The 26,752-nt window shown below is 38.2% G+C and overlaps 1 protein-coding gene across 1 annotated transcript in view; it reads left to right on the top strand.

Moving 5' to 3' along the window:
* The window catches only part of CDC42 (cell division cycle 42), a 35,868-nt gene extending 10,327 nt beyond the window's left edge, over positions 1-25,541 (top strand). The window contains exons 2-6 of the mRNA XM_016214650.2: positions 13,685-13,840; positions 16,171-16,243; positions 18,265-18,374; positions 18,496-18,693; positions 24,079-25,541. Of these exons, the coding sequence (XP_016070136.1) occupies positions 13,736-13,840; positions 16,171-16,243; positions 18,265-18,374; positions 18,496-18,693; positions 24,079-24,168 (576 nt within the window). The 5' untranslated portion in view covers positions 13,685-13,735 and the 3' untranslated portion in view covers positions 24,169-25,541. The remainder of the gene's footprint in view (positions 1-13,684; positions 13,841-16,170; positions 16,244-18,264; positions 18,375-18,495; positions 18,694-24,078) is intronic.
* The last annotated feature ends 1,211 nt before the right edge of the window (positions 25,542-26,752 follow it).

Genomic DNA, 26,752 nt, shown 5'->3' with positions numbered 1-26,752 from the left:
ATTAAACCTTCTCTGCCTAGCTGTCAGTCTTTAATGACTTGGATTCATCCATTTTTTTATTTGTTTCTTCCACTTTGCAGGTTGGCAATAACTAGAAATTTATTCTCACATTCTTCTAAATCACTCTCATATTTATCACTCTTGAAAATCTATGGCACTTGTAGTGTAATTTTGTAGTAATCAGTACTACAATTGTGTTAACCTCTTCTGCTTATAACCAGTAAATTATATGAGGTGATGTGGGTCAAGCTTTTTAGCATAGAGTTTGGCAGAGCAGGCATTCAGTAAGTTACTGAAATGTTTTCAAGACCTTTGAAGGCAGGGTTTCTGTCTTATCTAATGTAATAATAGGCATTGAAATATCTCGCTGACTTTTATAGTTAATAGAGTTGTTTCTTGGAAGAGCAGATGCCAGTTGTAACATTCTCTAGGCACTCGGTCTTGTTCTTTAACGTGCACATGCACACGCACACGTGTGCACCAGCAGAGCTGCTGTTAAACTCTCTGCATTTGCTTTTTACGCATTAAAACACAAAATTTTAACAGTTACTGGTAGTATGTTTTTAATAACATTGTGTTACTATATTGATAGTCTTCACAACTATTTTTAATATGTATAGCATTTCATCCTGAGATATATTGTTATTTAATCATTTTCTTGTTGCATTACTATTTGTTTTTTAATCTTCACCTGAGGCTATTTTTTTCCATTGCTTTTCAGAGAGAGTGGAATGGGGAGAGAGGGAGAAAGAGAGAGAAACATCGGTGTGAGAGAGACATCGATTGGTTGCCTCCCACATGCGCCTCGACTGGGGCCTGGGATTGAGCCTGTAACCGAGGTACATGCCCTAGGTCGGAATTGAACCTGGGACCCTTCAGTCTGAGGACTGATGCTCTTACTGAGCCAAACTGTCTAGGGCTTAATGTTATGGCATTTCATTGTTTCTTGGTAAAGTATTTTCTTCATTTTGGATAAATTATCTGAATGATACACACACACACACACACACACACACACACACACACACACACACACACACACACACACACACACACACGTATGTTTTTTACAGGGGATATGAATTTTTTTTTTAAGTATATCTTTATTGATTTCAGAGAGAGGAAGGGGGAGAGAGAGAGAGAGTTGAAACATCAATGATGAGAGAGTCATCAGCTGCCTCCTGCACACCCCTGACTGGGGATCGAGCCTGCAACCTGGGGCATGTGCCCTGACCGGGAATCAAACTGCCCCCTCTCCTGGATCCTAGGTTGATGCTCAACCGCTGAGCCATGCCTGGCCGGGCGGATATGAATGTTTTAATTGTTGAAATACAGTTGGTAAATTGAGTGATTTAAATGGATGAAATGGAATTATTGAGACAAGTGATGTGAATATTTTTATAGCTCTTAAAATACATGTGTAGAACATTAAAAAAAACCTGCCTGTACTTAATAGATAGAGGATTTTGGTGAGTTTGGGTTATCAGGACTTGTTAGCTGTTAGACCAGGTTTGCTTATGGTGTTTTTCTTAATTATTGAGTATGTCTTAGAGATCTTTTCATTGTAGTAGTTTTCTTTTTAAAATGAAAGGAAATACTACATGCACACGGTGAAAACTTCAGTACAAAAGAGAATATGATGAAAAATAAGTCTATCCATTCCCCTTCCCAGAAGCAGCAGCTGTTACCTATGTGGCAGATGTGTCTGCAGATAGTCTTTGTACCTGGAAATATATATGTATGTCTTCTCCATTAAAGAAAACCCACACACGTAAATCAGTATGTTATACACATTGTTCTGCACCTTGCTTTTTAAATACTTGATATAAAGGGTGGAGCAAAAGTAGGTTTATAGTTTGTATGGAAAATAATACAACAACTAATAATAATTCAAGAATAAACTTTCACATACTCAAAACTGTAAACCTACTTTTGCTGCAACTTTTATTTTGGAGATCTTCCATATTGGCACTGTATTAGGTTGCTACAGCCACCATAATAAAGTATTATAGACTGGATGATTTAAACAATATAAATTTATTTCCTGACAGTTCTCGAGGCTAGAAGTCCAAGATCAAGGTGTTGGCAGGAGTTAGTTTTTTCTGAGGGCCTCTCTTCTTGGTTTATAAATGGCCCACTTTTAGGGTCTTTCCTTGGTCTTCCCTCTTTGTGTCCTAATTTCCTTATAAGGACACCAGTCATATTGGATTAGGGCCCACCAGTATGACCTTATTTTGCCTTATGACTTAAAGGTCCTATCTCCAAACACAGTCAGTCATATCCTGAGGTACTTGGGGTTAGGGCTTCAACATGTTACTTTATTTGGAATCACAATTCAGTCTTTAATAGGCATATAGCACATTCTTTATGATAGTTGCATAATGTTCCTTTGTATTATAACCTAGTTTACCAATCCCCTGTTGGTACACATGTAGATAGTCTCCTGTCTTGCTCCTACAAGCAAGGCTGCAGTAAATATTCTTGTGTTTACCTCTTTGCCTACATGGAGAAAGTTTTAGAAATGGAATTGCTGCAGCAAACAATAAGTGCTGGTGAGGATGTGGAGGAGAGGGAACCCTAGTGCACTGTTGGTGGGAATGCAGACTGGTGCAGCTACTATGTAAAATAGTATGGGATTTCCTCAAAAAATTAAAAACGGAACTGCCTGTTGACCCAGCGATCCCACTTCCAGGTATATATCCTAAGAATCCCAAACCACCAATCAGAAAGAATATATGCACCCCTATATTCATAGTAGCGGTATTCACAGTAGCTAAGATCTGGAAACAGCCCAAATGCCCATCGGTAGATGGGTGGATAAAAAAGCAGTGGTATACCACAATGGAATACTGTGAGGTTGTGAAAAAGAAGGAACTCATACCCTTTGTGACAGCATGGATGGACCTGGAGATTATTATGCTAAGAGAAATAACCCAGTCAGAGAAAGACAGATACCATGTGATCTCACTAATATGTGGAATCTAATGAACAAAATAAACTGTCGAACAAAATAGAACCAGAGGCATGGATACATGGAACAGACTGACAGATCTCAGAGGGGAGGGGGAGAGGGGGACTGGATAGAGGAAGGTGAAGGGATTAATAGTGTGGGGAGGGCCAAGAGAGGGGGAAGTGGAGGCTGGGTGGAGGTGGGCAAAGGGGGGGGATGGGGTACATCTACAGTAGTGTCAACAATAAAAATTTTAAATTTAAAAAAAAAGGAATTGCCAGGGTCAAAGAATTACATGTTAAATTTTGGTAGATACTGGCCTAGACGCCATGGAGGTCTTGTTTCTTATTGTTTCTGATATTTTTTGAAAGTAAAAATTTGCCTTGTGTTTTATGTCCTAATATAAAACCACATTGTTTTCAGGAGTACATGAATGACTTTCACTTAGCACTTTGATGGAGTATAAACACAATCCCCTATACAAGATTGCCTAGATAATCAGATTCTAAATTGACTGCTTATCTGGGTGACTTCACTATGATAAAAAGAGCTCATATTTGAATGTTAAGTGCTGGCCTGTAACTCAGTAATTCTTACAACCTGTGAAGTTAATTCTATTTCTGTTTTACTAGTGGAGAAATAGTCTTAAAGAAGTTAGGCAGTTTGCCCAAAGTCATACAAGAAGGGGTATATGAGTTGAGGGCTGCTTGACTGCTACTTTATATTGTCTTCCTTGGGCATATTAGAGACTTGATAAATATTTGTTGTATGATTAAGTAATGTTATTTTATCTCTTCTTAAAATAGAGGCAGATTACAACCCTTTTTATAACATTCCAAATCCCCCGGCTACAAGTATGAAGTTTCCTTTAAACTGTTCTTTCAGATCAGAGTGCCCAGATTTCAAAGAGGATTGATAGACACACAGATTTTTCTGAGTTTTCTCTTAATTGTAGTGTTCACATGCTTTCATTTAACAGTAGTAGTTCTAATCATTTTGGTTTTTGCAAGTTTTAATTGCAGATAAGAATAAAGTGCATATTAGGTGTTTACTCTGTGCCAAGTGATATGTTAGTTGCTTTATATACATTACCTCATTTTTCTTTATAGCAGTTTTTTAAGTTAGATGTTATTGTGTAGATGAGAAAATTAAGGTATAGAAGTGAGGTAACTTTCCAAGTTCCACACATTGAAGAGGAGCTAAGATTGGAACCCATATGCGCTTGTTTTTAAAAATCCAATTTTCATGTTCTTATTTTAGCCAACAAGGTGTGGCTTTTTTTTTAATCCTCACCTGAGGATATTTTTTTCCATTGCTTTTCAGAGGGAGTGGAAGGGAGGGAGGGGGAGAGAGAGAGAAACATCGATTGGTTGCCTCCGAGGTGGCCCCTACTGGGGCTGGTGATTGAGCCTGAAAGTGAGGTATGTGCCCTTGGCTGGAATCAAACTTGGGACCCTTCAGTCCGCAGGCCAATGCTCTAACCACTGAGCAAACCAGCTAGGGTTAGCCAACAAGGTTTTAAAAAAACATTAAAAATTTTATTTTTTCTTGTCCTTAATATATGCTTAGTACTGTATTAGGTGCCTTGGGAGGGAGATAAAGAAGTATAAGCCTGCCAGGCTGGGTGTGGCTCAGTGGTTGAACATCGACCTAGGACACAGGAGATCGGGGCTTGATTCCCGGTCAGGACACAATCGATCCCCAGCCCGAGGGCATGCGGGAGGTAGCCGATCAATAATGACTCTCTCATCATTGATGTTTCAACTCTCTCCCTCACCCTTCCTCTCTCTGAAATCAATAAAGATATATTTTTTAAAAAGTATAAGCCTACTTTTTCTCTCTGAGGGCCTATAATCTGTTAGAATAAGCACAAGCATGTGTATAAAACGGCATGATTAAGTAGTCATGTGTGTGATTTCATTTATTCAGTGAGTACTTACCCTGTATCCAGGATTGAGCTATTTTCTTGGAATACAGCAGAGTCCCTGCCTTTACAGAGATTTTATTTGTTGTCTGTCTCCTTTGCTGCAATATAAATAAACAAGATAATTATAGATTATGACCATACTTTAGAGGAAATAAACGGGGTAATAATAGAAATAAGAAAAGAGGGGGTTGGATATTATTCTGGGTAGTGTGCTTAGGGAGAATTTTCTGAGATGATTTGAGTTGAAATCTGAAGGATGAGAAATCAACAGCTTTAAGAGTAGGGAAAGAGTGCTCTTGGCAAGACAGGGCCTAGCATGTTTGAGGAATATGTAAAGAGGTCTGTGTAGCCAGAGCATGGAGAGTGAAGGGGAGAGGAGTAAAATACAAGATCAAAGAGCTAAGAAGGGCCTTGTCATGGGAGTTCAGAATTTGGACAATTTTTGATAGCTGGAATAATTAGGGAAGGAGACTCAGATAAGGTGTGATTTTGGGATGGGGAGTTAGGATAGAAATAGGATGAGTTGTAAGGCCAGACATCCATGGTTTGGAGAGATGATATGAATAAAATCAAAGACTTTGAAATAAGCACAAAATTGGATAATTTATATAGTATCAGGCAATTGACAGTTGATTACATGGGCAGAGTAAGATAGATGCAAATTCAGTCCTATTTCCCCCCAAGTTGTCTAGACCTCAGAGCTGTGGTAAATTAAGATTTGAGATTTGGGATAAGCACAATGCTCTTATTTGGTCTTTTGCATGAAACGGGGGAAGATTTGAGTGTATATATCTTGCCTGTTCTTAATTAAGAGAGTAGAATTATATTGCATTTAATTAAGAGACCAGAATGGGAAAATTACATTTATAAGGGTGTCAGTATCAGTAATGTTATGAAGGAAGAATATATTGGGGGGGGAGTGATGCTTGTTTATTGTCTGCATACCCCACTTAGGATTGGTGCCCCAAGAGAACAGGAATTTTGTTCCAGGCATTGGCTGTGTATAGGGGGATTGGCACATATTAGGTGCTTAAAGAAAGGTTTGTTGAATGAATGAATAAATCTGCAAGTCCTGAATATTTGAGAGAAAAATCTTATACTTTCCATTCTTTTCTAAAGAAACACATTTCATACTCTTCAATTTTTTCAAATTGTTATGAAATATTAAATTTAAAAATTATATAGCTTATTTAAATTGGATTTTTAGATGTTATTTTAAAATGTTTATTATTTTAAATATTTTTTATTGATTTCTTTTTTAGAGAGTGAGGAAGGGAGAGGGAGAGAGAGAGAGAGAAACATTGATGTGAGAGCAAAACATCCTTTGGCTGCCTCCTGCATGCCCCCTACCAGGGATCAATCCCACAACCCATGGAGGACTATCTCCCCCAACACAGGGTTATCTGCTTTTTACTAATTGAATGATATTTTACAGAATTACAATTTTAATTTATTTTTTCAAATGGGAGTGGATACATTTGTTATTGAAAACAGGCAAACTGCTGATCATATTAAGCTTTTGTGTTTTTTTTTTTTTAATTAGGGCAAATAACTGAGCAGTATCTCTACTGTACAAAAAAGTATTTGACTTTTTGAATGAGTGCCAAAGTTTGTAAGATTATTTCATGTTTATTGAGGATTCTGGAAACAAATTACTAAGTTTAAGAACTGTCTTTGCCATAGCTGTTTTGACTCTGGTTATAGCGTCAGCCTGCAGACTGAAGGGTCTCAGGTTTGATTCTGGTCAAGTACAGAATCGATTGCAGGCTCGATCTGGGCAGGAGGCAGCCAGTTGATGTCTCTCTCTCACATTGATGTTTCTCTCTCCCTTCCACTTTTTCTGAAAAAGCAATGGGAAAAATGTCCTTGGGTGAAGGGGGGAAAAAAGTCTTTATGTGGCTTGTTCTGTGTTTGCCTGAAGTCTGAAGAGTTGGAAAAGAATTTCAGGATATGTGAGCGTTAACATTCTGGCAAACTTTGGGCACTTAAGGGATATTTCAAGTCCTAAAATGATTCTCATTATTTTGGTTCTTTTAAGTAATGGATCAACTAATACCATTAAGTCCTCTTGAATTCTGTTTGAAGCTAAACATTTATTTTAAGGTTTAAAAACATTTATTTTACAATGTATTGTTTTGGGGAGAAAGGTAACTGTGGTGAAGGTGTAATAGGACTTTTGGAGTTTAGCTGGTAGTCAGCCAATAATAACGATACTACAGAGAGAGTTCCATCGCCTCTTTAAATCTACACTCAAAGGACCCCAGAAAAATAAAGGGACTTTAGTTCTGAGATTCTCAAAGGGTATTTGGACTGCCAAAGCATTTAAGAACCTAGGAAGCAGGGGTTTTGGTGTCACTGTCTAGCGGAGTGATAGGCATTGGGAAGGAGTGTGAAATAAATTATTTCACAATTTATTTTCCTTACAATTGGTAGAGTCATTTTTTACGCTTTAAGTTGCTCAATCCCTATTTTAAGTTCTGGTACAAATGAACTTCATTATTAAAGAGGGATATTGTTTAGTTATTGGTGCAAAATAACTTTTCTAGCCACTTTGGATAGCAAAATGATAATTGGTACTACGTAGCCTCTTAGCTACCATAGTGATTTGACATTTAAAAAAATATTTTTATTGATTTTTAGAGGGAAAGGGGGGGGGGAGGGAGAAAGGGAGGGAGGGAGAGAGAGAGAGAGAGAGAAACATTGATGTGAGAGTGAAATATCCATCAACTGCCTCCTTCATGCCCTCCTACCAGGGATGGAGCTCGAAACCCAGGCATGTACCCTGACTAGGAATTGAACCAGCAACCTTTTGGTGCACAGGATGACACCTACCTAACTGAACTACACTGGCCAGGGCTTTACATTGTTTTTACAGGAAGTTAACATAGGATATGCAAACATGTCTGGCCTAGTTTTCTCCATGTTGTTGAAGCTGGCATTGTACATACTGCAAAACCAAAGTCTCTTCCCTGGTCACCTGCTTCCTCCCCATCTGGTGACATTTTAATACATGAAGTTATTAATACTACATGTCAAATGTTTTGGAGAATAGTTAATTAAATTGGAACTTGACTCTGAAGTGACCACTTTTGTAATGATAGCTCTATATTTGAGTACATTTTTGGTAAGAACAATGAGTACTGTAATTATTTTGGAAATAAACAAAATTTATGTGCTCCTCTCTAAGTGGATTGAAATTGTTGATGTTTTAAAACTGTATTGACATAAAAGTGCCTTTAATCATTCAAGATGAATAGCTAACATTTACTAAGCATTTACTGTATGCACTGTTTTAAATTCTTTACAGGTATTATTTTAATTAGCTTATCCTATGAGGAAGGTATTACTATTTTCATTTTTTAGGTAAGGGAATACTGAGCCACAGAGAAGTTAAATAGCTTGCCTAAGGTCACATAGCTTGAGTGGTAGAGCCAGTCTGACTCCTGAACAAGTGCTCTTAACAGGGGACCCACACCAGTTTCCCACAGCTTGCTGAACTGTTAAGTCAGGAACCCTAAGAAATGGAAGATTTGTGGGTACATAGAAAGGGGAAGAGCAAACGCAAACTTTCTTACTAATTCTCTATGGCTCCTTTCCCCAATAAAATTCAGTTAATTGTCTGCAGGGTGAAGAAACAGGAACTGAACTTCTGTTTCTTGCTTCCTCTTCTGCCTTCCTCTTTCTAATGTCAGCAACTGCCATGGTGTATATACTTGCCACTCCATTTGCGGTGATTATGTTTGTATTAATGTTTCTTCTCAAGCGAGGTACAGTTCAGTGTTTTAGAGCTTGACATACTGCTTGGGTTTAAATTTTAGTTCTGCCATTTACTGACTCATTAATCTTGGCCTAGTTACTTAGCTTCACTGAGCCTCAGTTTTCTTACCTGTAAAATGGGGATAATATAGTACACACCTCATAGGGTTGTTGGGAGGATGAAATGTATGAATATGTGTAATATGTTTAGGACGGTATGTGTCACATAGGAAGTGCTAAATAAGTGTTTGCTTCTCTCGTTATTTGATAACATTTTTAGGTTGAGACACTTCTGAAGTATACTAGTTCATGATCTCTCAATATTCATTGTGAAGTTTTCATTATTGAATATGTAAAATTACTGGGTGATACAGCTAATTCATTTTGATAGTTTGAATTCTACTTTAGAGACTACTTCTAGGTGACCTAAAATGCCAGTAATAAACATTAGTTTAGATTCTTGTGTTACTGGTATTCCCTGTCTTGCTGTCATATAGAAAAGTGGTTCTCAAACTTCATTGTACATTAGAATTACATAGGAAGTGTTAGAGTTCATTAGATTTGGGGTGAGGCCCAGGAATCTGAATTGTTAATAAACGCAGTCCAAGGTAATTTTGACTCTGGCGGTCTAAGGTGATAATTTTGAAATTGCTGCTTTAAAGGCTGAATTCAAGCAGAAAAGATCATAAAAGGTAGTAACTGTCAGATTTTTGTTAGTTTACATGTAGGCAGTGATGATTTGTAAACTATAAAAGCATTTGATTTGGTGTTTAAAGATAGTGGTAATGTCTGTTGTCCTACCTAAATTATTTTGTTAACATCTGTTATACAACTTGGTTTTAGGGACTACTCTATAGAAACAAATGATAGGGGAGATACAGAAAGAAATAATACAAGGAGTCTTTAGGTGAAGAACTATTTGGATGGATTTCTTGTTTTTTTGTGTCATTAAGTAGCAGCAAATATATTCAGTTCATTTTAACCTATGTTTTGGTATGCCTGCTATGGTCAAAGCATGACAAGTTTGATTAGGTAGTTCATCAAAGAGAGAAGGAAGTACAGTGTAAGATTTTTTTTTATTCTCACTGAGGATATGTTTTTATTGATTTTGAGAGAGAGAACCGGAGGGATGGAAGGAGGGAGAGGGAGAGAGGGAGAGGGAGAGAGAGAAGGAGAAACTTCATTGGTTGCCTCCTGTACGTATGAGCCCTGACGGGGGGATCAAACCCGCAACCTAGGTATGTGCCCTGAACGAGAATCGAACCTGCAGTCTTACTGGTGTATGGGATGAAGCTCCAACCAACTGAGCCACCTGGCTGGGGCTACAGTGTTTAGTTTTGACTCACTGGACGAAAATAGAATGTGATAGGATTGATTTATTTGGCACACTAGGTAGAGGAATTCACGTATATTGCGTATGAGCTACATGTCAGGTCTTTTTTATATTATTTAATTTTCATAACAGCTTTGCTAGGTTTTGATATAATTAGTTCTTTTTTACAAATGAGACAATTGAGGCAAAAAGAGATTAAGAAACTTGCCCAGGTCACTAGTAAGTGCTGAGCAACGATTAAAACCCAGACTTTTCCTGACTTCAAAGTTAGGAAAGTTATTATTTTAAGTTTATGTAATTGGGTAGTCTTTCCTGCTTATTAGGCAGGAGGACACACAGGACAGGCCCGATTGGCTTGGGAGCTGTTTTTCCTACTCTGGAAAGAAAAGATACAGACTTCTAAAAGTTCTCAAGCTAATAATGTTTGTCTGCCTAATCTAGCCAAACTGTATGCAGAGTGCATTTCTCTTATACGAATTCTGTTTACCCATTACCTTCCATTGGAAAATCTTAAAGATATCTCTCAGAAAATTTGGCATTTAGTTGTAATGAATTTGTGTTTAACAATGCAGAAATATTTTTACTTGGTTATAAGACTTTTGTTCAGCTAGTCTTCAGTTGGTTATTCAGGTTGATTATATAATTTAGTTGTAATTCCAGTTTGGACCTGGGAGGAGGTGAATGTAACTTCCACCTACTCTGCTGCCATCTTCCCAAGAATGCAGAAATATTTTTAAAATTTATAGTCAAAGGATAAAACTGATGAGCCAATTTGAAATATTGTTATCTTTGTTCCTAAACTTACATCATAGATTTCTTCTAATATAAATTATGTTTTATCTGTATGTTTTACTTGACAACTGGAAGTTTCCTGGTGGCCAGAATGAGTTCATTTTTAACGTTTTTTTATTTACTGGCATCGGAGAGAGAGTTACTGCATTTTTGGTTTCTGCTACATAAAGAACCAGTACAGCCCAGACGGGTGTGGCTCAGCGGTTGAGCATCGACCTAGGATCCAGGAGATCATGGTTCGATTCCCAGTCAGGGCACATGCCCAGGTTGTGGGCTTAATCCCCAGTTGGGGGTGTGCAGGAGGCAGCCGATCAATCAATGACTCTCTCATCATTGATGTTCCTCTCTCTCTCTCCCTCTCCCTTCCTCTCTCTGAAATCAATAAAGATATATTAAAAAACACACACCAAAAAATCAATACAGTATAAGACTGCTCTTTGTGAATGGTCTCCTGAAGACTGTTTTGATGGAATTTCCAGATATATCTATTTAAATTATTTCTTCTTTAATATAGCTTTCTTTGGAATATTTTAGAAGAGCTGTAACCTTCTCCATCACAGCTTGTAAAAGTTTGTGATTTAGCCATGTGCAGTCATATTCATTGCTTTAATCATGGAAACTTTTTGTCTCAATTTCTTCTTCCTTGGGAATTTTAATGAAAATTTCTAGAAACCATAGCTCTTGCCACGCTAGAAGTTTTAGGTTTATAGCCAGCCTATTGACCTTGTATTTGCTTGTTAGTGTGGGCTATAAGCCTTAAAAGTGAACACTAGATACAAAATGAAGATACAGAGCTTTATATTCAGGGATGACAATTAATTTGACTTCTCCCACGATTAAAACTTAAAAACAGCATTTATCATAGATATTTTTGAGACAGAGTTTCAAAAGCGGTCAAGGTGATTGTGAAGTTACTTGATAAATCCAAATCTTACTATAATTTTATTGATTCTGAGAATTTTATCCCACATTTAACACCTCTGAATATTGGATATATTTTAAAATCACTGTCTTCTTAGAATCTGTGAAATAGAGTAATTAGGAATTTAGTTCTGCTGCTCTAACAGTCCAAATTACTAGGGACTTAATGAGAAAGAGGTTTCTTTTTTGTGTGTGTAAAAGTCCTAGAAGGCAATCCAGGGCTGACCCCTCCTATTGTGTTACTCATTCTTAACATGTAATTTCCTTCTTTCTTTTTTTAATCCTCACCTGAGGATATTTTTTCCATTGCTTTTCAAAGAGAGTAGAAGGGGGAGAGACACAGAGAGAGAGAAACATCTATGTGAGAGAGATACATCGATTGATTACCTCCCACACACATCCTGACTGGGGCCAGGGATCAAGCCTGCACCCTGGGTATGTGCCCTGACCAGGAATCGAACCGTGGCCTCCTGGTTCATAGGTCAACACTCAACCACTGAGCTGTGCCGGCCAGGCATAGTGTGTGTATTTTTAATCCTCACCCAAGGATATGTTTCTATTGATTTTTAGAGAGAGAGAGAAACACTATGTGAGAGAGAAACATTGGTTACTTCCTGTATGCACCCTTGACCGGCCAGAATCAAGCCCGCAACCTTTTGTATGCATCCTGACCAGCCGGAATCAAGCCTGCAATCTTTTGGTGTATGGCATGATGCTCCAACTAACTGAGCTACCCGGCCAGGGCAGAGGGTAGTGTTTCTTTTTTATTTCAGAAAAACTGTTAATCGGACTCTAAGATGCCATTTATCCCAATTTCATAGATGTCAAAATGTGGGGGGAAATGGCTGGTAATGATTGTAAGGGATTTTGAGTAAAGACTTGTTCTGATTTTAGAGATGTTTAAAGGTGAAAACATGCATCTCAGAATTGATGAGATATAATAAATCTTTGGTGCATTTGTAATCATCATAGCTTCTTAGAATGGGGGACTACAGTAAGAGAAGCTAAAGTAATTATATCTGTTTATAAGTCAATATGCTTTAGAGTGATTTGACTTTCTCATTATAAAAATGTAGGTTTTGGCCTTTTTATGCCATGAATATTGAATTAGTAACTAGGCAACCTGGTGCTAAAGCAGCTGCTGAGACGAGGGATTACCCTGATCTTTGTCTGGTTTCTCATGTTGCTTACCTCTTAGAGGGTGGTGGTGGTGCTCTGCTGCTTGTTGGTTATAGAGTATCTGTAGCTCTACGGTTGGATATATGGGCCATTCTTTAAAGCAGTGGCTTTTATATTGTACTCTAGTACACATACATGTATACACACGTGTGTGCACATATAACTGAAAGAAAAGTTTCACAAAATATTTTACACACTAAATGGGATTCCTTCTAAAATAGAAATAGACTCTTTCATTATAATAAATATGCTGCTTTAAAAAAATTTTTTAAGATACTTTTTTTGTTAATCCTCACCCAAGGATATTTTTTCCCCATTGATTTTTAGAGAGTGGAAGGGAGAGAGGGAGGAGGTGAGAGAGAGAGAAACAGCGATTGGTTACCTCCCTCATTTGTGGGCAATTCTCTAACCACTGAGACACACTGGCCAGGGCAAGAAATAGGCTGCTTTTTACACCACTTTGAACTTTAAATTTTTATTTATTTATTTTTAAAAATTTCTTTTTATTAAAAGAATTACAGATGTCCCCTGCCCTTTATTGATTCCCTCCTCCCACATTCCCCCCCCCCCCAGGTTTTCCCCACACTATTGTCTTTGTCTATGGGCTATGTATATAATCATAGCTGAAACAACGAGGCATCAAGAATTTGACTTTTATTTATTATTGTGGCTTTGAGCAAGTCACTATTTCTCTTTAGGTTCTTTCAGTCATAGTAGTTGGGGTGCTAGTTCTGTTTTTGCTCTGAATAAGTGAACCTGTTTCTAGGTGAAGAAAAGAACATATAGATAAGTACAAATAAAACAAATATCTTTAATCTTTTTGTAGGTCATCATCGGATTTGAAATAATTTAAAGTGGATAGAGAACTGTTTCAGCAATGCAGACAATTAAATGCGTTGTTGTGGGCGATGGTGCCGTTGGTAAAACATGTCTCCTGATATCCTACACAACAAACAAATTTCCATCTGAATATGTACCTACTGTAAGTATAAAGGCTTCATTTGTTAGTGAAACATAATAATTTGATATCCTTTTGAAAATTCTTTCTCTGTGTGTACTGAACTATTTCTGTTGTCTGCCTTTGTTTCCTGTTTTTAAAGATCTTGACTTCTCATGGGTAAATTATATACACTTTAAAATTAAACAGCTGAAAAATCAGTGGAAAGTCAGAAGGGGTGACACAAGGGTTTGCAAGAAGTGCTGGGAGGCAAAACTCCAATAGACAAGATTCTAAAGAGTGGTGGTCTCAGTTTGGAGAAGTATGCCCTACATCTTGGAATGAGGTGACTTTTTTTTTTGATATCTTGGCCAATGATTAATCAGTGCTTGTAGGTCTTCTGGAATGCTTTTTGGGGTCTTATAACTTCAGAGAAAGTAGTATGTCTCTCCTTACTCTCCTGAGGGAGAAGAGAATCTTAGGGAGCTGCTGTCTTAGTGGTAATGGAGCTCCAAACTGGTTTTGAGGGGTGGAGAAGACCTGCTTTTGTTATGGGAACACCAACAGAAGCCTTTGAGGGGGGTCCTTTCCCACAAATCTTTTTATTAGCTTCTTGGAAGAGTAGAGGGAAAATGGGAATAACAAAGATAATGAAGTGAGAGAGAGAGAGAGAGTTATTTAGAGTAACACTCACTTTTGAAAGAGTATGTTTGGGGATCCAGTGTTTGTCCCAGGTTGTTGGACCAACCTAGTGGTATAATTATGTTAAACATAGATGTCCATTCAGTGATGAGAGGGGAGTAGGGTTGGCCTGGCCTGGCAACATCCACCTCTGTTAAGTGAGCTATTTTAGGGGATATGAAGCCCCTATGTAGGTTAATATGGGATTAATATTGTTTGTAAGTAAAAGGGAAGAAAATATATGAGTACTTTAGGTTACTCTTCAGAGACATAAGCATTGTTAAGAGTGTGAATTGTTAAAGGCTTGGTAATTGTGTTTAATTGGAATTGACAGTTCCCAAGGCAGGTAAAGTGAATGAAGTAGGCCAAGATTAGGTTTCTTGGAGGGGGAGAATTTGAATGTATAATTAAATACAAAATCATATTTTTGTGTTGGCCTATTTGGGAACATTGTAAGAGAAAGAAATCCTGAGGTTGAAAGGGACTTTCAGGGGATTTTTATAGATACGTGGATCTTATTTCAGAGTGAGGGCAACTATCAGAATTTTTGTTTCAGTTTCCATTAACATTATTTTCTTTTAAACATTTCTGACTGTTTTATGACTTTGGTAGGTGTTCTCTTTAAGGTGTGTTTGTGGGTGCTTTCTATATGTGTCTGTATGTGGATCTCTGGAAGAGGGTTAGATATGACTTAAGAAAATAACCTGTATGGTTTGAGAGTTTAACCACATTAGTTACATTTCCTTGTTCTTGTTATCAAGAACTGACTTTCCTTTAACTACCACCTCCCCCATGCCCTTGCTTCCACTCTTGTTTATATTTAAACAAGCTCCTAACCTATTAAAACATGAATCAGAAAATTAGTGTTAGATAGATAAAAGGTGTCTTGAAATGTAACATTCTTCTAGTTGGAAAGCATTGCTTTTTAATTGTAAATTAATTCAAAGACATCCATGAGTTAGTGTTGGGTCTTTATCTGTTTAGCACCGTTATCTCCCATTTTCATAAGTAACTTAGTACAACCATATTAGTGTATATTGAGTTTGTCATGAATTTTTACAGTCTATTTACAAATAAAATATCTAGTCAAGATAACTTAAGTCATGTGATTTGTACCCAGTAACATAAGTTTTATTCATGAAATTCCAACAAATAATCTGCCAGCCTTTTCTTAGACACTTTCCTTGAGTACCTTGAGGGAACCTTATTTTTCTCTGATGGACCTATTGGCAACAAGGCTCTTCTTATCTTGAACCCTGAAGGGAAAAAGATTATCATGGATCTAGGAGATTTTAATTCTAGATTAAAAGGAAATGGTCTATGAAGAAATAATCTCTCAGAAATCAGATTGAACATTGAGATAAAGTTTAAAGTACTGTCTCAGAATTTTCAAACTTGAACAGGGTCATTTTGTATAGCTAGGGACTCTTCTCCTGTGACATTTCTAACCCTTCTGCGGCTTTTTATCCAGGCTGCTGGGGTAGAGCAGACATTCCAGAACACATCCCTTGTCATTTTTTCCAGTAACCATTGAGCTCATGCAAGGGCTTGGTTGACAAGGTTGGTTATATGTAAGGAAGAGAGGCTAAGAGAGGAATCAGTCTTAGGAAGGAAACACCACCTTAGCTTCAGAATTGTCCTATCTTATTTTGACCATTGCCTTGCACACTAACAGTTTATTTTTGTGTTTTTAGGTTTTTGACAACTATGCAGTGACAGTTATGATTGGTGGAGAGCCATATACTCTTGGACTTTTTGATACTGCAGGTGAAAACTTGATATCTTTTATAATGTTTTGGTCTGTAACTCTGACAGTTGCTGGTTGGTTGTCTTTTTTGGACATTTTTGGGTAACGCATATTAGCAAACCACTTGCCTTTTTATTTTTTTATTTTTTAAAATATATCTTTATTGATTTCAGAGAGAGGAAAGGAGACAGAGAGAGAGAGACAGAAAGAAACCTTAATGATGAGAGAGTCATCAATCAGCTGCCCCCCACACACCCTGGACCGGGGATCAAGCCCCCAACCTGGGCATGTGTCCTGACTGGGAATCGAACCTCGATCTCCTGGATCCTAGGTCAATGCTCACCCGCTGAGCCACGCCCAGCCTGGCAGATACTTCTTTTTAATACATAGGATTGCTGTAGCTCAGTTTTGAAATTAAACCCTTCCTCTTGACTCCTCCCCTTTCCTTCCAGTTTTGGAAATGTGTATGGCTATTTAAAAAATCTTTTTACCTGAAAATAATTTCAAGCTTACAGAATAGTTGCAATAGGAGCCCCATATACCCTTTAACCAAATTTACCAATTGTTAACATTTTGCCCTGTTTGCTTTATTATTATTTTTAAACATATGTGCACATTATTTTTTCTCCTGAACTATTTGAGAGTAAATTTCATACATCATAGCAGTTTAGCCTTGAATAAGTATGTATTTCTTAAGAACATTCTTATGTAACTAGAATTAGGAATTTGACCTTGATACATTACTTTAACGTCTATATTCCAGTTTTGTCGACTGATCCAAGTCCAGTGTTTTCTGCTTTCAGTACAGGACCATACATTGCAGTAGTTGTCATGTCTCTTTATTCTCTTTCAATTGGATCAGTTCTTTGGCCTTTCTTAGGCTTTCATGAAATTTTTTTTTTAAATTCTCACCTAAGGGTATTTCCATTGCTTTTGAGACAGAGAGAGAGAGAGAGAGAGGGTGGGGGAGAGAGAGAGAAACATCGAAGTCAGACAGACATATCGATTTCTTGCCTTCCACGAGTGCCCTGACTGGGGCTGAGGATCAAGCCTGCAGTCTAGGTATGTGCTCTTGGCTGGAATCAAACCCGGGACCCTTCGGTCTAAGGGCCAACACTAGCCACTGAGCCAAACTGGCTAGGGCATGACATTTTAAAAATCATGTTATTTTTATATCATACAAGCCCATCCTCTCTTCCTCCTCCCGTTATAAAATGTTCCTCATTTTGAGTTTGGTCTGTGTTTCCTCATGGTTAGATTCAGGTTATGCTATTTGTTTGGAATTCTACATTAGTGATGTGTCTTTTTTAGGATGTAAATCTGGAGGCACGATATTCTGCCACTCAGTGGTGATGATCATTTTGATCACTCAATCAAGATGATGTCTGGTTTCTTCACAGTGTATTTATATCCCCCCTCCCCCCGTGGTTTATAAAGAATCGTTTAGACTGTACAGATAGTCTCCTTTTCGCCAGAATTTCTCCCCATGGGTGTAGCATCCATTGAGTATTGCTGAGTTATTTTTTTCTAGGCATTCTTAGTTTCAGATACTGGTCTTATGTGCACACATTAACTAAGCATGTGAACCTGTTTTGGTAGTCACAAATGGGCAATGAATTTTGTAAGCTGGGTCTCACTGAGATTTTTGTTTCCTTAGGTGGTGTCAGTGTGATCATTTGTTAACCAGATCTGAGTAGGATTAATTTTTAACCATTTCTGTAGCAACAGTTTACTGTGTTTATTACATTATTGTTGGATTGCTAATAGACACAAGGATTGAAAACTATAAACTGGTAGTAAAGCAAATAATATATACCATTCATTGTATTCTAATGGCTTGAAATATTAAATAGACTTAGCCCAGTGAGAATTTTTTCAAATATTATGTTATATAAAGCCATACATTTTATTAGATAAGTTGCTTTCTTGTTAATAATTGTGCTGTTAGCTGCATACTTAATTTGTTGACTGACTTGTGATTTTAATACTATGAGGACATCAGGATTGAATTGATGATTTCTCTAATTTTTTTCCTCCCTAGGGCAAGAGGATTATGACAGATTACGACCGCTGAGTTATCCACAAACAGATGTATTTCTAGTCTGTTTTTCTGTGGTTTCTCCATCCTCATTTGAAAATGTGAAAGAAAAGGTGAGTCAATCAGGTATTCTTGTCCTGAAAAAGGTTGTCACAGAACTTCTATTGACTTGTAAATATTTTTAGAGGCTTGTGGGTTAACGAAGGTGTATTTTTTAAAATACCTTTTCTCTAGTGGGTGCCTGAGATAACTCATCATTGTCCAAAGACTCCTTTCTTGCTTGTTGGGACCCAAATTGATCTCAGAGATGACCCCTCTACTATTGAGAAACTTGCCAAGAACAAACAGAAACCTATCACTCCAGAGACTGCTGAAAAGCTGGCCCGTGACCTGAAGGCTGTCAAGTATGTGGAGTGTTCTGCACTCACACAGGTAGGACTGTGCGGAACCTGATTTTTATTTATAGCTGAATAGTTTCTTAGAGCATTAGGATTCAGGGGTTGTTTCTAACGGTGGCCTGCAATGCTCAAGAAAGTTGCCCAGGAAGACTGTGATCAGCTTCATAGTGTATATTCTTTTGCTGGAGGTCTGTATTTAGTCTCTAGGTAAAGTTTTTTGTTGGTGAACTTCCATGTTGTACTGAGTCATTTGTAGTGGTCAGGGATTGTGTTAAAAAAAATTTACAGGGAAGGTCCAGCTGAGCGCAGTATTTACAGTAATACCCTTTCCCCCAAATTTTCATCTAAATAGAACTGATCTTATCTGTTCTGACAATTGATGCTATACTGTTTTAGGGATAGGGAATTAGTCATAATAGAGACTTGCATGTCAAAGAAAAGTTGTGATGGCTATTTCTCAAGCATGCTTATATAGTGTCTCTGTTCTTCAGTTTTTGGAGGCATTCTTTCCTTATGTGGCCCTCTTTTCTCTGTCTGTATCTGAATGATTTAATGGGAACTCTTCTCATAGCTTGATGGGAAATGTCAGATTCTGTGGAGAGGGAACAGTGTTAGAGTGTTTAGACTGAGAGTTGTAACTGACCTGTATGGATTCATCTCCTCAACCTTCATGGTTATTGCCGACCGATTCTCCTGTTCTATTCTCCATCTGGGGTCAAAGGAAAGAATTATGGAAATAATTTGCACAGAACTCTTTTATTTTACTAGTTACTGGTGGCTTTGACTTTTGAACAATTAGCAGACATGCCTAAGTAAATTAGGGCAGGGTTGAAGGGAAGAGATATTTTTAGTTACATTAATCTTGATTATATGTATACTAAAGTAAATGGCATATATAGTTGCATATTATGCATATATTAGGTATTTAGTATGTGGGGCCTACACATAATTTAATAATCTTCAGTTTAGCAGTAGGTTGGATATTTAAAGATAAAATTTTCATGCTTATCTGGATATTCCACAGGATAATTTCAAGGCCTACTATTCTCCCAGACCCAGTTTTCCTTGGTAGTTTAGTTTTATTGTAAAAGTAGATATTTAAAACAGTAAGATTTTACATCTTCTCACACACAGCTCTTAAATGAGATTTTAAAAAATGCCTGATGCTTCTGTGTTTTGATACCATCCTCAGAAAAGTGTGTGTTTGTTGGGGAAGGATATGTATGGAACATGTGGGTCAGATTATAACTAACTGTATGCATCTTTTGCATACCCCTTTTCTCTAAATAAGAGTTGCTTTGGGGGGAAATGGAGACAAGTAGGCCATGTGGACCCAATTTTAGGTCACTGGTGAAGCTTATTATAGAGAATTGGATGCTTCCATATATGATTGTTTTTACAGTATGCACATGTTAAGTATAGTAAGTCACTTTGCAGAGAATAAGAAGTTGAAATGGTCTTAGCAACTATACTTTTCTTATCAGATTTTGAAGTTGGAGAAGTTAAAAGAGGACAAGATAGAAAATAGGGTCTGTGGTTATATTTGGGAGCTAGAACTTTTAGGACTCCAGATTCTGTTTGTTGGTTCCTCTAAAAGTAAACTCTTTATATAATCAGATCGTGTGGGTAAAAGCAAAGATTTGTTTTGTAGCGGATTAGTTGATCTTTGTCAATAAGCAAGAAAGGATTTGCTTCTTATTAAAGAGATGCCCTAGTTTCTCATAGCTGCCCTCCACTTTTTTACCTCATAAAATGTATTTCCCTTTCCATTCTCCATTTTTCCTTTTTTAAATCCTCATCTGAGGATATTTTTCCCATTGCTTCTCAGAGAGAGTATGGAAGGGAGGGAGGGAGGGAGGGAGGGAGGGAGGGAGGGAGGGAGGGAGGGAGGGGGAGAAAGAAAGAGAGAGATAAGGAGAGAGGGAGGGAAGGAAGTGGGGGAACATCAATGTGTCCTGTGAAAGAGACACATTGACTGGTTGCCTCCAGCACTCGCCCAGACTGGGAGCAGGGAGCAAACCCGAAACCCAGGTACCTGCCCTTAATTGGGAATTGAGGCCCTTCAGTGGGCCGCTGACGCTCTAACCACCTAGCCACACCGACCAGGGCTCTCCCTTCTTCCTTTATATTTGACTACCAGAATTTGCTCCTAGATGTGTAGAAGGAATTTCAGAGGAACTTTAATTTTTGTTTAGCATTTCTACTTTGTAAAAGATATGGAAAGAAGAAAACTTTTTGACCTCTTTGCTTCTTTTTAAGTACTTACTGTTATTTCTGATTTATTTTGTACCTAATAGAATGTGTAGGTGTCAGTCCTCTGGGATGCCATGGTGGGGATAGGGTGGGGGTGGGAGCATGTAGGGTATTCTGGGGCTGGCACTTGTTATTGGAGCTGTATTCTGGGACACTTGTGAAATTTTTTTGGGATCAAACTGACTTAAAGGAACATGTGAAACTTCTTTGGGTGGTAAACCTGTGGCTTCAGATTTAGGTGAGTTTAGGGGAGTCTGTAGACCTGGGCCCAAGGTACCAGTACTACTGAGTCACCCTGTCACGTTGGAGTTCTGCTTGAGGTGTAAGTGTATTTATGCATCTTAATCCCTGTAGATCTGAGATACTCTTTGTTTTCACTCCATGCTTTTATGCCTGATACCCATGCAGACACCTTAAAGCACTGGACTGCTTGCTAAAACTCATTCTAGGACCCATGCTTTGTTTTCCTATAACTTGGGTGGTGGTTACTTGCTCTGATAACATTACTGAATAACTGAAGTGTATGCTGTTTCTAGAGTCTGTTCTTTAAACTTTTCCCAGTTGGTACTGTTGAACAATTAACACTCTTTCTAAATGTCTGAACCTTTTTGCTCTGGGAAACTGGTTAACTCTGAAATCCTGATTAATCCCATCCAGCTATGTCATTGAATCTAGAAACATGTAGCATGCCTGTTAGTCTGCTATTTGTGTCCTTCAGTTATTCAGGGGCTGAATTCACAGAATCCTGAAATTTAATAGATTTCAAAATGTGTGTGTCATTCTTATAATTAGAAGTACTGGGGAATTTACAAGGCTTAATTATACAGTGAATCTATTCTTGTGTTTACATATCTACTTTTCTCTCCTGGCATTATTTTCATTAAAATGTTGTGATACTAGGTTTCAGAGTGTGATTGTTTTAGAAGTCAACATATGGCACTTTCATAAAATTGCTTTCTTGCTCAGTTTAGTTAACCTTTATTTATTGTTATTTATTTTATTATTTATTTTAAAAAATATTTTTATTGATTTCAGAGAGGAAGAGAGAGATAGAAACATCAATGATGAGAGTCATTGGTCAGCTGCCTCCTGCACACCCCTTACTGGGGGTCAAGCCCACAATCCAGGCATGTCCCCTGACCGGGAATCGAACCACCATCATGGGTTGATATTCAACCACTGAGCCACACTGGCTGGGCTATTATTTTTTATTTTTTTGTTAATCCTCACTGGAGTATATTTTTTTCCATTGATTTTGAGAGGAGGGGAGGGAGAGACAGACGGACAGACACACACACACACACACACACACACACACATATCAATGTGAGAGACACATTAATTGGTTGCCTCCCAAACGTGCCCCTATGGGGGCCAGGGAGAACCTACAACCCAGGTACATTCCCTTGATCAAGAATCGAACCCAGGACCCTTCCGTGTGTAGCTGATGCTCTTACCTATTGAGCCACACTGGCCAGGGCTCAGTTAAACTTTTCGAAGAAGTTTCTGTTCAGTTATGTACTTTCCCTGTAATGGGCTTAAGTTCTACATTCTGGCATTTATTTTTCTTAAGGCACATTGCTTCTGTGAATTCAGCCCATTTAATCCAGACTGCTGTTGTATCTGCTAGTCTTTCTAATCCTCTAACCTGGCTGCTATTCTCTCTCCTCCCCTCTGTCTTGTAGAGAGGTCTGAAGAATGTGTTTGATGAGGCTATCCTAGCTGCCCTCGAGCCTCCGGAAACTCAACCCAAAAGGAAGTGCTGTATATTCTAAACTGTTTTCTCCTTCCCCTCTTTGCTGCTGCTTCCTGTCCCACTACTGTAGAAAGATCATTTAAAAACAAAGGAATAAAACCATCCTGTTTGAAAGCCTCTGCGTCTTTTTACTCACCACCTTAGAGCAACCTCTGTATTAGTTTTTGATTAAGAATGCAATATCTTATAGAATATTTTTTGTGATCAGTAGTCAAGTTGGACTTGTTTACTTTCTGCTGCTTGAGTTGCCTGATGCTCAGAGCTTTTTGGTTGGATTACTATTGCAAAAGGGAACTTGGTCTGGTGTTAAGAATGTCCTCTTGGAGAAAATAAGAGTTTTAACACTTCTAGATCTTAGTTCTAGATGGAGAAAATAACACAAACAACATTTTACTCTTATGATCAATTGTTAATTGTAATTGCATGACAAACTTTATGGAAAAAGGGTGACTTGTTAGTAGAGTGTAATGGGGAAGGGACGATTTTTTTCCTGGTTTTCCTTTGTGCGGTGAAATTTTGTGTTGCTCTTGCTTTGGCTGTCTGTGCTGTAGTGGAGTATTTGTCAGTCTGGGGTGGGAAAGGTATTGATGTATCTGCTACTGCGTTATGAGATTATTTGTTACATTATCTTTTAAGAATAGCATCCATTTTAACAGTTGACTTAAGGTTTGTTAATGTTGAGATGTAAAGCTGCCACCTTTATATTTTCCTGCTTCTGATTTTATCGTTGTGAGGGAAACATACAATTGTGGTTACCTTCAAATTTTGAAATTAAAAATATACAATTGTTTGTATAAATGCCTGATGAAGCTTTATTCCTGTTGCACTTGACTGGCTCTAGCTTTACATATGTATCAGGTACCTACATTTTGCTTCCTTGAATCCCCTTGGCTCTCTCTAATTGGTGGGATAAAGGGAGTTCAGAGTGAATATCTTTGCAGCCACTGTAATCACTCTCTCCATCTTTGCCTGCGCCTTCATGTAATAAGGATGCCACTGCCCGGTGCCCATCCTCCCAGTCCCGTTTCATATCCAGCTGTTCCATTTGAATGCAGAGCTGCTTCACTTGTTTTTATGTACAATGTTTCAGCAACACATTACAAAACTCATATTGAATGAGCAAATGACACATGTGCTTGTTTGCTTCTTGTGACATACATTGGTCTGCAAAAAGCTTTCTCAAAGGACCACTGTCTCACTCATGAATATCTGCTCCTGAATTGCTGGATCCTTCCAGGGCCCTGCCTGGACAAAACTTGGTTAAGTGAGATGATTGTGTTGAGAGTCAGGATTGTTTTTAATGTTTTGTTCTTTGCCAACTTTTGGGGGTTTGAATGTTTTTAATTTGAGCTCCAACTTTATTATACTGAAAATCAGACTGCCCATTTTTTTCTTTCTACCCCTTTTCAGAAAGGCCTAAAGAATGTATTTGATGAAGCAATATTGGCTGCCCTGGAGCCTCCAGAACCGAAGAAGAGCCGCAGGTGTGTGCTGCTATGAACATCTCTCCAGAGCCCTTTCTGCACAGCTGGTGTCGGCATTATACTAAAAGCAATGTTTAAATCAAACTAAAGATTAAAAATTAAAATTCGTTTTTGCAATAATGACAAATGCCCTGCACCTACCCATATGCACTCATGTGAAACAAGGCCCATAGGTATGGTCCCTTTCCCCCCTCTCAATACTAGTTAATTTTGAATACTTGTATATTGTCAGAAAAGTGATCAGTACTAGTTTTTGTTTTGTTGTTTCAAAAAAAAATTTTTTTTTTTTTTTTTTTTTTTTAAAGCAAGGCATGCTTGTGGTGACTCTGTAACAGACTAATTCGGGTTGTTGAAGCTGCTCCTGGGCTCTTCTCTGGGGAGCCATCTGGGGCATCTAGGGTTTTGTTTTCTTTTTGGGGGGGCGGGGGGAGTGTGGGTTGTTTTTATTCAGCCGTTTCTAGGAAGTTCATTAACCGCTGGCTAGCCCCTTGGGAGAGGAGGACGGTATGGTGGCGTGCCCCTCTTCCCAGCTCGTTGGGGCAGCGTGCTCCGCCTGGTGCTCTTAGGGAGGGTGCAGCGAATGCCTCATTCCGGACCGGGCTCCTTTCTCTCCACCCTGAGCAGGTTCAGTGCTTGATGAAACTCATGAAAGTGGTGGAGCCTGTCTTGCCCCTCCTCTTTTCTAGGATGCACTATATATGTGACTGACTTTCAAGGAAATTTGTCAGCCATTTGCTGATTTTTTTTTAAGTTAATCTCTAACTTTCACTGATAAATGAAGAAAAGTATTGCACCTTTTGAAATACACCAAATGGATTAAGTACATAATTAAAAAAAACAAAACATTTTTTCCTTGTCAGTCACTGTCTTATATGCTTAGCATAGATGTGCAGCTTAATAGTGTATGATATGGTGTTCCTAGAACACAGCTGAAGACCTGGTATATATGAGGTGTGGTGCTAGAAGACAGATGTCTATGGAATGATTCACATCCTCTTCAAGTTATGAGGATGGAGACCTGCTTCATTAAGAAGCTAGGGGTGGGGTGGGGGTGGGGAGAACATTTAACAACATGGGGACCAGTCAGGGGAATCCCCTTATTTCTGTTTTGCATGAGGAATCCTAGAGCAGCCAATTGAGGCGCTCTAGTTTAATAGAAATCATGGAGAGAGTCTTATGAAGACTCTTCATAAGTGTTAATAGGGACTTTATCAGGTTATTTTGGTTGCAATTTCCAATTTTTAAAAATGTTTAGGTAATCTTCTCCACCTTCCCCAAGTCCTAATTCTTGTAGATTCATTAGTGTTGAACCATTGCTTTCTTATGTCTCAATTCTTTGTATATGCATTCTTTTCAGGTGTATTAAACAAACAAAAAAACCCTTCACAAGCCAGTCTGGGGGTTGTTATTTTCCCTCCGCCTCTTTTTTAGATATTTACTAGTGGTAACTTGACTCTTGTTAACATCAGTTTCTAACAAATTTTGGGGTAAGATTTTAAAAGCTTTATTATTTTTATGTGCTTATGTTTCTTTTCTGGCATTCAGTTTGAGCTAATGCTTTTTACTCCATACGTTTAGGTTTGTGCCTTCTCCCCTAAGTTTGGCATGTAGCCTACAAATTCCTATTCCTTACCAAGTGGGCTCTTAGCAGGTCTTAGTGAAGAAGTGTTAAGGAAGCTCGCCGCTCATGTTGAAAGGAAGCACACCTCGAATCATTCGGTTGGGAAGCAGCCAGTTCCTCCAAGTTTTCTGTATCTGTGGTTTTCAAACTTTGCTGCTTACTGGAGTGCAGCTTGAGCAATGGGGTATTTAAAAGTTTTCCAGGTATTTCCACAATGCAGCCAAGTTTGAGAACCACTGCTCTTGGGTGGTTAACCCAAACTGCTTCTGTCAGATTCTAGACTCTGTGCTATGAATCTGAATATAGGTGGCAAGAACGATTTATTTACCTTAAGGACATTATACTGGTCTGAGAATTTTAGAAACCAAGAACTGTTAGTCCAGTTAATAAGGTTGATACAGTATAGCCTCATTTTGATAGTTTTTTACAGGGAGTCATGTTTGGCTTGATTCCATACTGTTCTGGAACTAAACTGGGTTGGTTAGGAAGGGGTTAGGAAGATGCAGATCTAAGCTTTACTATTTTACCAATGTGTCTTATTACTTGTTGACAGTGAGACTCTGTGGAGCAGGTACTGTCTGTCCCTAGTTCTTCGTAGAGTGGCATATAGGTCCATTCTGATTATTCCTGTATCCCTGGCCTAGAGCAGTGTTTGACACATGAGATGGCTCTAAAGACAAACATTGGATGGGTACATGATTTCAAGAATGAATAAATAAGGCAGGTCACATGATTGTGTTGAATTACGCACACCAGAAGAACGATGGTGACAAGGAGGTATATCTTCATTTATCTTCATTGCTGAAAGTGGTGACATTGATTGAAGCTAACATTGTTTTCTAATATTTTCAGTTTCACTTTTACATATCAGACGAATATGAGTGGCAAATGGATGAAGCTAGTATTTTCTGCTAAAATATTGTTTTCTGTTTGACTTAAGAAAATGTGTCTGTCATCTTGGCTTAGTGAGTGATACTGC

Source organism: Miniopterus natalensis, chromosome 9, assembly GCF_054644295.1.
Source record: "Miniopterus natalensis isolate mMinNat1 chromosome 9, mMinNat1.hap1, whole genome shotgun sequence".
NCBI classification, from domain to species: Eukaryota; Metazoa; Chordata; class Mammalia; order Chiroptera; family Miniopteridae; genus Miniopterus; species Miniopterus natalensis.
This window is presented reverse-complemented; position numbering and strand designations above follow the sequence as displayed.